General features: G+C 41.4%; 1 protein-coding gene across 1 annotated transcript in view; it reads left to right on the top strand.

The window, feature by feature from the left end:
- The window catches only part of olfml2a (olfactomedin-like 2A), a 54,968-nt gene that overhangs the window by 4,954 nt on the left and 34,945 nt on the right, over positions 1-15,069 (top strand). The window contains exons 3-6 of the mRNA XM_014009965.1: positions 7,684-7,947; positions 10,268-10,375; positions 10,453-10,629; positions 13,772-14,015. Of these exons, the coding sequence (XP_013865419.1) occupies positions 7,684-7,947; positions 10,268-10,375; positions 10,453-10,629; positions 13,772-14,015 (793 nt within the window). The remainder of the gene's footprint in view (positions 1-7,683; positions 7,948-10,267; positions 10,376-10,452; positions 10,630-13,771; positions 14,016-15,069) is intronic.

Below are 15,069 nucleotides of genomic sequence, written 5' to 3'. Positions count from 1 at the left end.
TAGATAGATAGATAGATAGATAGATAGATAGATAGATAGATAGATAGATAGATAGATAGATAGATAGATAGATAGATAGATAGATAGCAGAACCCCAATATAACTCACAGTGATGGAGGCCAAAGTCAGACATCCAGAAAAAACAAACAGGTTGGCAGTTTGCTTCTCAGGTCTGTAATCCTCAGCCTCTGTCTCTGAATTTAAAAGCAGAAAATGAAGTCATCCATCCTTTTACAGCAGTCTACATAGTATATATCAGTTCAGCGGTTGGAAATGGTGGCTGTCACTGCTGAACAAGTTCAGAAACACCAACTAATGTTTCCAACGGCTTTTTTAAAACTGTAAAGTCACCCTATACAAATAAAATAAGATAAAAGAAAAGAAAAGACAAACAGGTCTGTACAGATGAAGGTCAATCTATTCTCAAAGACCGGACTTGGGTTTGGAAAAGGACCAAGGATAAGTCAAACCGGACCCAGCCCAGCGATATGTTATATTACATTGTATTCAAATGAAATGGCACAATGCAGTCCAGAGGGTGTGGCTCTTTAAAAACAGAGAGAATGCAAGGGGCGAGCTGTTGGAGACTAGTTGGTGAAAATGAGAGAATTTTCCATTTCAATCTCTGAACTCTGACCATCTGTGAGCAGGGAGCCATGCAGCCGTGGTTTGTGTGGTCAGTTTGTGAAATTCACAGCTAATTTTAGGGCAGAGATGCAAATCACACATACTGAACCAACCCATTCTCACTCTTGACTTGTAAACATATTGACACTTGGTCGGTACCCCCTCCCGTCAGTTCTTAACAAGATAAGGCGGAGGAGGAGGAGCGCATTGTTATATTTTTGAAAAGAGTAGGAAATGTGCAACAACAAACCATCCCAGAGCCTAAATTAACTTCTATTAGCCATATACAGCCTATCCCCGACCTCAGTACCTAAAATTAACCATTAATCCTGATCCCTCATATTAACCACAGACCCCCAACCCAAAGACCACTATGTGGCGCAACCCGGAAAAACAACGATTGGCAATGACTGATGCGAGAGGTGTACTCAACACGTCAAAACTGGACGCAGACGATACCTGACCAAGCATCAATATGTTGACGAGTCGGGAGTGAGAGCATGCTGGCTGAACAGGAAGGAGTGTCAGGTGCACAGGTCTAAATCCCAGGGGGCTCAGGTGGGTCTGGCCCCACTTAATTCTAAAAAACTAAGATTGTCCCCCCAATAAATAAAGTAAACCACCATCAGCTTAACAGAGGTGTTGTCCTCTGTTCACCTGCTGAAAGTGACACATAGATAGTATATTGACACAGTAGTGGTGAGCGACTTCATGTATCACACAGGACTGGAGTTCAGTTTCCTAACAAAGCAGTTTGTTATTTTATTTATTAAAGTCTTAATCAGACAGATTAATATATTCAGCTGCCTCATCAGCACGTGCTCGTGTTTTATAGTAATTACTTTCTAATTTGTTTAGGAAAATGTGTAATACAACAGTTTACTGTATGTTGGTAAACCCAAACATTACTTTTATCTTCTTGTTAAATTTAGTGCTGTTTGAAATGTTATTATGATTTTAAAATACAGAATTTGTTAACATAGATTTTCAGTCATCTAGGACATAAAGATCTTTTAAAAAACTGATTGAACTTTTTAAAGGACGGTTTTCTTCTCATCTGAGGAGCTTGGTCCAGGTCTTGGTTCTTTCAGGTTTGTCTCAAGGGTTGGTCCTTGCCTCAGGAGAGGCATTGTTTAGTTTCTGTGTGTTATATTTAAGGATACTCTCTTTCTCATCACTTTTACTCTAGTTTGTACATTCATGTGACTAAAACATCTCTGATGTAGATCAGCAGAACGTTTCGGAGAAGGGAGCTAAGGGAGAGTGATTTGCTTGTGAGTTTTACTTACATAAACAGAGAAATTCACTACAGTTTAAAAACTTGTAGCTCTGCACTTTTCAGTTGATCTCAGTATCTAAACTGATGTAAGAACATCAGTTTAGATCTTATCTTAATCCGTTTAAGATTCACATCCAGTGACTTCTCCCTAAAAGTTTTATTTACAGTGAACCTTTCTTGTTCATGAGAAGTTCACCTAACTGTCAGGCTTGACTCCAACAGTCGATGCTAAAGTTTTAAACATAGATCTTGATCAATGTGTTGGACTTCAGTATGTGTTGTGAATGACTGTCAGCTACTATCGCAACAAATTTTATCACAATATTTGGAAAACTGGTTGAATTCTAGACATTTCTGAGCTTTCTATGTTCAGTTAGGTGCGGTAGCTGTCTTGAATTAAGCTAACTTTAAAAGTTGAGGAATTGTATATACATATAAAATGAATATTTCAAGAAAAATTCATTAAAATCTGTCTGATTTCTGAGCTGTTTTTGCTAACAAAGTTTACTTTAAATAATTATTATGACCCCCGCACGCAAAGCTAAGCGGGAGTCTTATTGTTTTCATACTGTTTATTTATTTATTTATTTATTTATTTATTTATTTATTTATTTATTTATTTATTTATTTTTTCCGGAGGTTTTTGGTCAATCGTAGCACAAAAACGGCTGCACCGATCAACATGAAATTTGACAGGGCTGTAAATGAGTCCGACCTACACTGAGCCAGCCAACGGTTTTACGATAGACTCAAACTGTTCAACATAGAAGCTTCAGATTTCTTTTGTTGTTTAGCTCTGATGAAGCTCTATCCATCAGGCCCACCAATAAGTGCTTGTTACTTTTTACACCTCCCTTTCTTCATTTGTTCAATACTTTTTCCCTGTGCCATTCCCCATTATTACAAATAACATCATTTCTGGACATTTATGGTTTGATTTCTTTGTATGTATGGATCACTTGGGTTGTTACCGACATCTGGTGAAAATTTCACGTCATTAGCACCTCTAGTAATATATTTACTGAGAAAAATGGTGACGTGTTCAATACTTATTTTACCCGCTGTATTTCAAATATCTGCTCTCTAAATGGGAACAAGTCAGTGTTGGCTGCTATGTTTCTTCTATGATGTAACTTTTTATTTCAGAGTAAGAAATTTTGGAAGGCGACTTGTCCAGAATCAGTCTTGTCACGTGGTGAAAGTTAGTTTAGTACAAACCACCTGACATCATTCCATTCTCTCACATATGGCAGCAGACTTTAACCTCGGCCTTTTTTCATTTGTTTTCTGTATTTGTTGAGTTTTAAACAAAGAACACACATCAAAAACAACTACATGCTTGAAACATTTTCCTGAGCTGACATTCAAAGACTAATCTACAAATTAGCTAATGGAGTGGTGTCAGCACTCTCTGGTAATCTGAGAGGGAAATAACAGATCAAGGTTTGTCATTTTGCAAATTAAAAGGAGAACAAGAGCAATAATTGTAGAAACTTCTAGCTCAGCTTGTCTTTAGTGGACTTGTTATAAATGAAGCTTCAGAGGACCTTTGTTAAGCCTGGAAACATGACAGTTACCAACTAGGCCTGTTTTAGTAAATGTTATTGTCTTATTGTATGATATATGAAGTTGAGAAACAAAACAAGGACGCCATAAAGTCTGGCATGGGAATGTTCCCGCCCAAATCAAATTAACACCACTAAATAATGAACATATGGAGTATTTAACAGCAGATGACACAAAGACTTGAGGGAATTTTTGGTAATTCCATGTATTGTGGCTTTTCAAAGTGGGGGTGTCCAAGTTAATGTTGTAATATTTGACACTTAAATTGTCCTACAGAGTTCTTGTTGTCATTGGAGCGTGCGGCTGCAGGCTCAGTGAGAGTAAGGTGGGAGTCATGATGGAGGCAGCAGTGCTGGGGGCTCATTAGTGAAAGAATGTGGGCTGAGTGATGGGGAAGGTGCAGAGGCTGGGGGGCTGCTACGGGGAAGGAGTCCTCAGTGCAAATCCTGACCCATGTCAAATGAGAATCAGTGGGTTGATAAATGCTGCAGCCACATGAAAACACTGTGGATTAGCAGATTAAACTTCTTTGGATGAGGCTCTGCCGTTGGCCCTGCTGGGCAGCATTATTCAGCCCCTGTTGAACATGAATAACTGCAATGCTGCACCAACTCCAGCCACTGTCAGGCAGAGAAGTCAGAGAAATTCCAGTGAGATTTACTTTAGCAGTTCACGTGGAGTCAAGAAGCTTTTACCTTGCTGACTCTCCTGCAGAGCAGAAATCTGGCAGCTGCTTATCGTGATAAATCTGCTCCTTCTGCCAGTCAGAGCAGCTGCTTCCTCATGCTGTCAAATCAATATGTGCTGGTATGCATAACTAATAATCCAACTCCTCATGCGGGGCTGACCTACCAGCATGAGAACAGGCAACACAATTCAGAGTAGTTATAATTAAGGGTACAGAACATTTGATGCGTGGTTTGAGCTTTGACCCCTCAAGTGCAGTCAAGTTTTAGGTCAAAAAGAAGCACGTCTCAAATGTGAACTCATGTCTGCACGACTGAAGGAAGTGCCTGGATGGAGCTGCAGAGAGCTCTATTAGATCAGCCACTGCCCACTTTAACAGAAAACACACCCTGACAGTGTGCAAGTGAAACCATAGTTCTGCTCAGAACTGTTCAAAACCAAAGGTGTGTTACACAAGAAGCTGCTGCTGTCATTAGTCCTTCGTGTTTTGGTTACATTGGCCTGTTGTATCTATGTAAACAAGGATTTCCTGTCTTAGTGTGGTATACCAGCCGGGAGTAATAGGGAACAGTGGCAAAGGCAGGAATGCTTAGCTGCACGTTCCTGCTCTCAAACATGTTATGAACTGTTAGTTCTTCCAACAAATGTGCAAAAGTGTGCAACAAACAGCAGATTAGGCCCATCATTAAAGATGGCCTGCAAATCTTTTCCTGTCAAAGGTATTCAAGACCAAAGCAGGACCCACATTCCAGTCCAGAGTCCACCTGATAACTAATCTAATTTACAGTTACAGTTCACATGATAAACACTCATACCGTTATCCGAGTACAAGGAAGGAATTTTACCAGCAGCCTGAATCTGAAGATGAACCTTGAGGTCAGAGGTTCAATCAGCTGGAGTTAGTACAGGGATGTTAACAAGCTGAGCGCAAAGTCTATCAAGCACTCGCTGCTTTTGATGGTACATATCAACATTCCTGCAGAGTCTGTGTCCAGATACTGAAGCTTTCAGTCATTTCAGCACAGAGCAGCACCAAAAAACACTGAAGACAAATGTTTTGTTTATTAATATTTTGCACTGAAAATTTATTGTAATGAACTCCAGAAAATCTTCATACTATAAGCATGGCTCCGTCTTGAAGGTGAAAATTTATTGAAAACAAAAAGATGCAAATCAAGCTGTCAGTGTGGCTCCCTAATAAAATCCACACACCGTAAAGAAAATGCATTCATAAGCACAAACAGATAATCCTCTAATTATTAGTGTGTGTTTGGTGACCTCAACCATGAGCGGAATGACTGACACTGCCAACGTCTTTTCCCCAGATGTTGTTGATACACAGATGTTTATTGGAGCAGAGCTCTTCACAGTTCAGAGTGCTGGACTCTAAAATTTAGCTTTGAATGAATAAACTTTAAATCTGTAACATTGGAGATCCCATAGCACCACCATGTTGTTGAACTTGAAGTAAGTTGTGAAAAGACAAAAGTCCAGTAGGTTACATATCTGGTCCAAGGTGAAATTAGTCCTGTTGTTAAGGTCACTATTCTGTTGAAGATGTTTCCTGACAGTTTCTGTCTCTGATGTGGGTATATGAGTAAAAAGTGAAGGGAAATATATGATAGTGCCATGGGATCTCCAGTGTCACCAGTTGTGGCCAATGGAAAAGAGAACCATGGACTCTTTCAGTGGAACAATTACAGAGCCCCTGGTTCAGATACTGTATGTGAATGACACTTTGGTCAAAATCCAATTGAAAGCAGTAGAAATTTTCTCTAGACAAATCAGCTCTGTGGACAGCAACATCAAGTTCACCGGAGAGGATGCCAATGACAACAAGCTGCTTTTTATGGACTGTTCAGTAAACATGGAACGAGATGGAAGCCTCAGTATTGAAGTTTACAGGAAAGTTAATTCTTTTTGACTCTCAACACCAACTGGAACACAAAGTTTCTGTCATCAGAAGTTTAAGTATGAGAGCAGGGAGAAGGAAGACATTTACATCAGGAGAAAAACTAACTTTAGTTCACACACTTATTCACACCTTCATGCACGTGACTAAAACATCTCTTTCCTGAGCCACGCGGTGTTTACATATATCATTGGTCCAGTATTCTCTGAAAGGACATGTGGCAGTACACTGCATACCTTGTAAAATGTTGTAAAAGGGTGAATTTGGAGGTACGTGACCAGGCGACATGACACTACATGTGGTCAGTGCGCAGGGGTTGCACACCCTCGCGCCGTGTTCAATGTACACCTAGCATAAAGACTCTCCAGTTTAATCTACATGTGAATCTAAGCACTAATGAAGCCTCACATGCATGTCCACAAAGCTTGAAACTCCACACACTCTGAAATTTTGATTTAAGAAAGCCTCTTGGATGGGAAGCATAATGTCTTCAAATTCAGAATAAAAGACCAGTTTTTGCTTTTTGAATCTTTTTGGATTGATCGTGACCTGGATGACAGAATGCTCACCAGCGCAAAGTAACTTTGGCAACGCTCTGTGCTGTAAACCAAAACAATGATAGCTTTTTTGTGTAGAATACATCAAATCAAACATAATCTTTTCCCCAAAAAAATCTATTTGATAAATCAACAGCCATTTTATTTGACTTACAGCTGCTAAACCTTACATTGTCCACAGTATCTGATCTAGAAATGAACATGCGACTGATAAATTGTCTCAAACTCTTTTTCCAGTTTGCATAAACAAAACTACATTAGGTTCTTCAGTCAGCAGTTTTCTGATAGTGTGACAATTTTACAAATCAAAAATTGCAGATTAAACTTCTTTTTGTTACTTTTATCACTTCCTTTTTTCATTGTATTGACTTCAGGATTTTGCCACAGTTAGGAATCACTCTGCTTTTAGTCTGAACACACTGATCGGCCTGTGAAGTAAAACAGGATGGAATTTGAGAAACTGGTCAAATGTACAAACTCCCATTGTGCCAGCTGACCACCCCAGCCTGAATGTTTTCTGAACTACCGGTATGCAATAAACTTGTCTGAGGGAATTCTTGTGCACGAGCTGTCTCCATCTCCTGTTAGTTTGGGTGGCTCATGTAGGAACTGTAGGGAATGCCCTGTGCAGGCTGCCATGCATTGCCTCTTGCTGATTAGGTAAACCCTAATCTGCCAGGCCTCTGTCATCATGCAGGGCAGCTGGTGTGGCAGCTGAGTGAATTCTGTTTGTCTCAGAGGCTTTCCTCTGACTCACACCAGCAAACATTCAAAAGAGGGGAAGTGTGTGTTTGTTTTTGAAAATCACTTTCCTTCCCGTTTTAGATGACTGGAAAAATCACCTCAGCTTTCATTTATGGATGAAGGAACAGAGGTTTTTATTCTGGCACATTTTAGGAGTTTGGATTATAAAAAGATATTTCCATGTCCTACATTCAAAGTGTACAAACTGTAGCTAATGTGGACATGATGATGCAAAATGTAAGTCATCATTACATACACCAGCTGTTTTTCTTATAGCTGTAAAAGAAGCTGATTGATGTTCTACCTTGCAGATTTTTGGGGACACCGAGCCCGTCCGGATGACATCAGAAGGCTCTGACTGCCGCTGCAAGTGCATCATGCGGCCTCTGAGTAAGGATGCCTGCCTGCGGCTGCGGAGCGGCAGCGTGCGTGTAGAAGACTTCTACACAGTCGAAACAGTCAGCTCTGGATCAGACTGTAAGTGCTCGTGCACAGCTCCCCCGTCCTCTCTCAACCCATGTGAGAATGAGTGGAAGATGGAGAAGCTGAAGAAACAAGCTCCTGAATTATTAAAGGTAAGGAGGTTAAGCCTAAAGTTAGCATCAAACCTTATAGAGATTTGTTAATAATGCAAATTCCCATCAAACTGCAGAGGAGGTGCAGTAAAGTGCCAGTATACAAGTACACTTTTTATTACTTGGCCATTATTCTTCCATTTCTGTCACAATTTTCTCCTAACTTGTGTAGATTAAGACCCAGAGGTGGTTCAGTTGAAAGAGAAACAGTTTTACTATTAAAAGACAAAACAGAACCTTAAGATAAAATTATCCAGTTGTAAAAGCAGAGAACCAAGCGATAAGAGCTTAGGTGTACACACTGGGAATCATCCCAACAGACAAGAGTTCTGCCAGACAGCCTGGGAACTATAATTTAGGCAGGTGGTCCAGAAATCAAGCGCGCTGGCAGATGAGTTTAGGTGGGCATGCCTGGGGGAATTTACAGTTAGTGGCCAAGACCATCTTAAATTCTGGACCTGGTACAGGAGAAGCATCCAGCATGGCCCACTCAAGGGCAGGACCCTCTTAGACATAGTACCTGGCACAAGAAAGGCTTGGCTTACTTAAAGACAGGATTTGACTGAGAGATGTCTGCCAAACCATTAAAAAAAGAAACCTGCTGCTACGTGTTCCCTCTGAAAAGGTTATACAGTAAGACCTCTGGCATGGACCTCTTAGACTTGGTCTTGCTGGGGGCACTTGGTGCAGCATTTACTGTAACCCAGGACATTCCAGTGGGCTCTGAAGACTTGGACAGTGGTCTAAGTAAAGGTTGGACCTGGTGGGTGGAAGCTTGGGAACGGATGTCTTGGATGCAGCAGCAGAGGAAGACTCTGGAGGTGTTGGTGCAGAAAACATCTGTGGTCTGTGGTGGTCTGGTGGAGCAGAGTCTGAGCTGCGGGGACTCTTCTACATAAAACACTGGAGACACATCTGGTATACCTGTGATAAACACACACTTCTGACACAAACTGTTCAGGAATTTCTTTCAGTTTGACCTATAGTGACTGTTTGGAAATTTATTTTATAGTTTGTATTTCTGTCTGCCTGTCTCGCGAAGCTTGCTGTGAGAAAGTGACAGACAGTTTCCCATGATGACTAATGAGACTAATGACTAACACTATTTGTCCTTATGGTGTTTTTACAGTAAACATCATAACATCAACATTTTGTCACTTTAGATTAATACAGAAATAAATTCTGGGTTTTAGCTGCATCAACATCTTCCAACATTACTTCAGACGGTTATGATTTTATTTCTTACTTTACTTATTGAATAGAGGAAATGAGCTGGAATCAAGTTTTCATTAAGCCTTTTTCCACACATAATATGGAGTGGCTCAGCTTGCTTAGATACATTTTATTTATTTTGTTTGTTAGTTTCCCTCTGTGGTTATATTTTACAAATTAAAAAATGCACTTTGTGATTTTATTTGTTCAAATTATGGATTAGTGGCCATGGTGATTATTTAAAGTGTCTGTGTTTTACACCCAGATTTCATTACTGTAAAAACTGCTTTCTTTTCCACACACCCACATGCACACATCTACTTAGGGCAGCTTTGTTGTACTTGGGTCAGCATGGTTCCCCACAGCTTTCAATGATAAAAGGCTGATCCTCCTACATGTCGAGGAAATACTCTCTGCTGAAAAACAAAATGGAGAACAGTTGAGTCCAAGAAAGACAACTGAGCAGTGTTGGTATAAGAATAAAAAAAATAAAAAAATTAACAAAAACAAACCTAATTTAGGAAAAAGTAGCTAAATTAGAATGAACTAAAGCACATCTGGTGTTTTAGTATTGTTCAGCTCTTTTTACAGAATAAAAACAGATTTTTACACTGCAGATTAACACAAGAGACACAAAACAAAAGAAGTATTCAGTATTCAGATCATATGACGCTATTTTAATATTTCTTAATAAGGTTTTTTAATGACTGATTGTGTTGAAAAGAAAGATACAACAAAGCCTTTACATCAACATCTCTCTGCTGCTTGCTGAGCGCAGGAAAGATGTCAGTTCAACTAAAGAACTTCTATTTTACTGTCATTCCTGCACTCTATATTTTTATATTTACATACATATTTTATACTGTATTTTTGAAAGCTCAAAACACTGTCCTGAGCCGTATGCAACGAAATTTTGTTTTGTATACACCTTGTGCATGCAACATGACAATAAAGTTTTAAAGTATATAAAGTAGTATAAGTATATAGTATAAAGTTCAGCTTAGTTTATTATTCTTAGTATCACAACAGTTGACCAGAGGTCTGTAAAGCTGCACTCAGGAGATCATAACTGATGCTGGATCTTCTCTTTTTATCCATGAATCATCAGCTCCAATCGATGGTGGACCTCCTGGAGGGGACCCTCTACAGCATGGATCTACTGAAAATCCACTCCTACATCAACAAGGTGGTCTCTCAGATGAACACACTAGAGGAGGTAGGAATGAAACGGTCTCAGAGTTAACGAGGAGATAAGGCGTTTACCTGCTGAAAGCTGTGGTTTTTTTCTTTTAGACAATCAAGACCAACCTTACACGAGAAAATGAGTTTGTCCGGGACAGCATGATGAGCCTCACCAACCAGTTTAAGCGATATGAAAACTACTCTAACGTTATGATGAGCATCAAGAAGGAGATCTCCAGCCTCAGTCTGCAGCTGCTGCAGAAAGACTCCTCAGAGAACAAAGCCCAGGTTAGTGGAGACACAATGTGTGGGGAGTTAAATGGAGGCCAGAGCTTCAGACCAAGGCCATCTTACCTTTTAAAATCAATCTCTTGTGAGAGCTTACATGATTTCAGCTCTAAGGCTGTGTGTAAAGGATCACTCCCAGCTACTAAAACAGAAAATTTTAGCCTTTAAATATTAAACTAGGCATTGGCAGTCCAAGCGGATTGCGGCCCGGGTGGTCGCTGAGGCAAAAACTCGGGTGTGGGAGGAGTTCGGAGAGGCCATGGAAAAAGACTTCCGTACGGCTTTGAGGCAATTCTGGTCCGCCATCCGGCATCTCAGGGGAGAAAAGCAGTTCGCTACCAACACTATTTATGGTGGGGATGGTGCTCTGCTGATCTCAACCCAGGTCGTTGTGGGTCGGTGGGCAGAATACTTCGAAGACCTCCTCAATCCTACCGACATGTCTTCCTATGAGGAAGCAGAGCCTGAGGACCCTGGGTCGGACTCTCCAATCTCTGGTGCCGAGGTTACTGAGGTGGTTAAAAAGCTCCTCGGTGGCAGGACGCTGGGGGTGGATGAGATTCGCCTGGAGTTCCTTAAGGCTCTGGATGTTGTGAGGTTCCGTTGGTTGACGCATCTCTACAACATCGCGTGGACATCAGGGGCAGTTCCTCTGGACTGGCAGACCAGGGTAGTGGTCCCCCTATTTAAAAATGGGGACCACAGAGTGTGTTCCAACTATAGGGGGATCACACTTCTGAGCCTCCCTGGTAAAGTCTATTCAGGGCTCCTGGAGAGGAGGGTCCGTCGAATAGTCGAATCTTGGATTCAAAAAGAACAGTGTGGTTTTCATCCTGGTCGTGGAACAGCGGACCAGCTCTACACCCTCAGCAGCGTCCTGGAGGGTGCATGGGAGTTCGCCCAACCTGTCTACATGTGTTTTGTGGACTTGGAGAAGGCGTTCGACTGTGTCCCTCGGGGACTCCTGTGGGGGGTACTCTGGGAGTATGGGGTGCCAGGCCCATTGATATGGGTTGTTAGGTCCCTGTATGACCGGTGCCAGAGCTTGGTCCACATTGCCGGTAGTAAGTCGGACTCGTTTCCGGTGAGAGTTGGACTCCRCSAAGGTTGYCCTTTGTCACCGATTCTGTTCATAACTTTTATGGACAGAATTTCTAGGAGCAGCCAAGGTGTTAAGGGGATCATTTTTGGTGACCTTAGGATCACAGCCCTGCTTTTTGCAGAAGATGTGGTCCTGTTGGCTTCATCAGATCTTCAGAAGCAGCCTGGATGAGGATCAGTGCCTCCAAATCCGAGACCATAGTCTTGAGCCGGAAACCTGTAGCGTGCCGCCTCTGGGTCGGGGAGGAGGTCCTGAGTTTAAATATCTCCGATCTTGTTCATGAATGAGGGAAGAATGGAGCGGCAGATCGACAGGCGGATTGGTGCTGGGTCTGCAGTGATGCAGGCGCTGTACCGGACTGTCGTGGTGAAGCGGGAGCTGAGCCAGAAGGCGAAGCTCTCAGTTTAACGGTCGGTTTACGTTCCTACCCTCATCTATGGTCACAAGCTTTGGGTAGTGACTGAAAGAACGAGATCGCGGATACAAGCGGCCGAAATGAGTTTCGTTCGCAGGGTGTCTGGGCTCTCCCTTAGAGATGGGGTGAGAAGCTCAATCACTCGGGAGGGACTCAGAGTAGAGCCGCTGCTCTTTCACGTCAAGAGGAGCCAGTTGAGGTGGCTCGGGCAACTGGTTAGGATGCCTCCTGGACTCCTCCCTGGTGAGGTGTTCCAGGCACGTCCCACTGGGAGGAGGCCCAGAGGAAGACCCAGGAAACACTGGAGGGACTATGTTTCTCAGCTGGCCTGGGAACACCTTGGGATTCTATCATATGAGCTGGCCCGAGTGGCGGAGGAGAGGGAATTCTGGGTCTCTCTGCTTAGGCTCCTGCCCCCGCGACCCGATCCCAGCAGAAAACGGATGGACGGACGGAATATAAAACCATCTTTAAAAGTGGCTGAGTAGCCATTAGCTGTAGCTGTTTATGTGTTTCCACGGGTCCAATGGCTCTGACACAAACACAAACAGTTGAAGATGTACGTGCGGTTAAAACTCCTTCTGAGCTGTTTAACTAACAGACAGGCACAGCTGACTCCAATAGATAATGGCAAAGTTTTAAAGCACATATCAGTTTACAGTGGTTCGTTAGCTACTTTAGGAAGTTGGCCACCTGTGGTGTGGTGCTCAGGCTTGATTGTTGATGTTCATCCACAACTAATAATGTTTTGGAATTAAACAATTAAAAATGGCTTCCACAGTCAATTTACCTTGGGCAACAAAAAAACCCTAATAATTTTATAGATATTGAAAAAAAATTGGTGTGAAAGTAGCAAAGACTGATCCTCGACACACACTCCAAGTGATTCTCATTACACAAGATCTTTATATAAACATCTTTAATTAACCGTTAGTGTCATCACTGTTAGTGAAATATCCCACGAACCACAGAAGAAATTTTAATGAAAGAGTTTAGAAAGTACTGAAAGTACACTTCATTTAAAATGAAAGTTTAGAAAGTACTGATTGAAGAAAGTACTGACCCAGCATCATCAGCAACAGAAACAGCTGAAACTCAGTTTTACAGACCTTGAGCTCAGATTTCACAGAGTAGTAGCTGAGAGTCATTCGCAGCATGTATTCTGAGCCTGGAGGTTTGGCCATGTTGTCTAGGTTTGAACAAAGTACAATTTCATCATTTGTTAAAATAAGTTGATCTTAATGGCATGAAAGGAGGTGGGTGGTATGCATTCTTTCAGTTTAGATGGTTTACTAAAAAGTCCATTATTATAATAAATATCAGATAATGGTCAGTAAATGTATGTTTTAGCAACAAATTATTTTGCACATTGTTATGTGAATAAACCTGAGCTAAATAAACTTTCTAAATGTAGTGTTTGTAAAGAGTCTTTGTAAATGTTTGTAAAACCTGCTATATTTAAAAAATGTTGTGATCATTTTTCTCTCCAACTTCATGTGGGTGTTTTTGTCTCTTTAATAAAATGTATCTCTCTCACTGAAGGTACACAAGTGGGTCCCATATTTGCATATAAAACACACAGCCCAGTGTAGTTAGATGTCCTGACAAGATCTGTGTCTTTGCAGGACACTCGAGATGTGAAAACTAAGACGTTAAAATTACCGAACAAAAAGCCCCCTGCTGCCAACTCCCCATCCAAGCCAGCCAAAGAAAAGGCAGTGAAGCCCAAGAAAGAGATTATTAAACCAGGGAAACCAGTGAAGCCCGACCCAACAGTGAGAACTAAGGTGGTCAGTCACCAGCCTGGCGTGGTGAAGAGCATGACGTACTACAAGGCCTCTAAAACTGATGAAGACCAGCACAGAGGAGGTGAGGCTCTTTAGTTTGGCTTCAACGCTTTGTTTACTTTCCAAGCAAAGTGTGGTGTTCATAAAAAGTCACCTGCTGTGAGCTGAAGCAAACAATGTGCTGAACTTACACACCCATCTGTGTGCGATCATCTGTGTGTGAGCTGCCATGGGTGCTGAAAATAATCCAAAATGAGTTGTTTTTAGCAATCACTTCTGGTCCCACACATTCCTGAAGCAGAAGCCTCCTGCCAGAAGCTGGGCAATAATGTCCCCCCTCCCAACTCTGTGAGTGTTTGTCTGTCTGTATCCAACATACAATATCTCATGGACCACTGCACATATTAGAATGAAACATGAAGAAAATAAAACGTAGATCTGCTTACCTTCTGGATTAAACTCTACTAAAGATGGCTTCCATAAAAACACCTAAAAAATTAACTCTAATCTAACTCATCCCCAACGTTTATTCAAAGCACTCCTGCACAAGAGCGTTGTTTAAGGTTTTGCTATTAACTATTTAATGTCAACTTTGTCGGCTAGCAAAATATCTTGTAAACCACTGCACACTCTCAGGAAATCAGTCAGCACATCTTTACAGCTGATTTACATGTAAAGCCAACCCACATATTAATCCCCTCAGCCAGCCACAGGTTCTTATGAAACATAAACATGGTTATATTTCATTCAATGTTAAAGATGTTAGGTTCAGATTAGGTCTGGAAGTAGCTGAGAGTCATTCTCAATACTCTGAGCAGAGCTTTATATGACATTTTGCATATTTTTTATGTTTGACTGAGACAGCTGAACATAAGATACAGTGTGTAAAATAAGTATTGAACACGTCAACATTTTTCTCAGTAAATATATTACTAGAGGTGCTAATGACATGAAATTTTCACCAGATGTCAGTAACAACCCAAGTGATCCATACATACAAAGAAATCAAACCATAAATGTCCAGAAATGAAGTTATTTGTAATAATGTGGAATGGCACAGAGAAAAAGTCAGAACACGTTCTGGGGGAGGCGGGGGACATTGAGTCTGAATGGACCATGTTCCGTGACTCCATTGG

This window comes from Austrofundulus limnaeus, unplaced genomic scaffold (assembly GCF_001266775.1).
Source record: "Austrofundulus limnaeus strain Quisiro unplaced genomic scaffold, Austrofundulus_limnaeus-1.0 Scaffold64, whole genome shotgun sequence".
Taxonomy (NCBI): domain Eukaryota; kingdom Metazoa; phylum Chordata; class Actinopteri; order Cyprinodontiformes; family Rivulidae; genus Austrofundulus; species Austrofundulus limnaeus.
The sequence above is the reverse complement of the archived record's forward strand: the minus strand, read 5'-3'. Positions and strand labels throughout refer to the sequence as shown.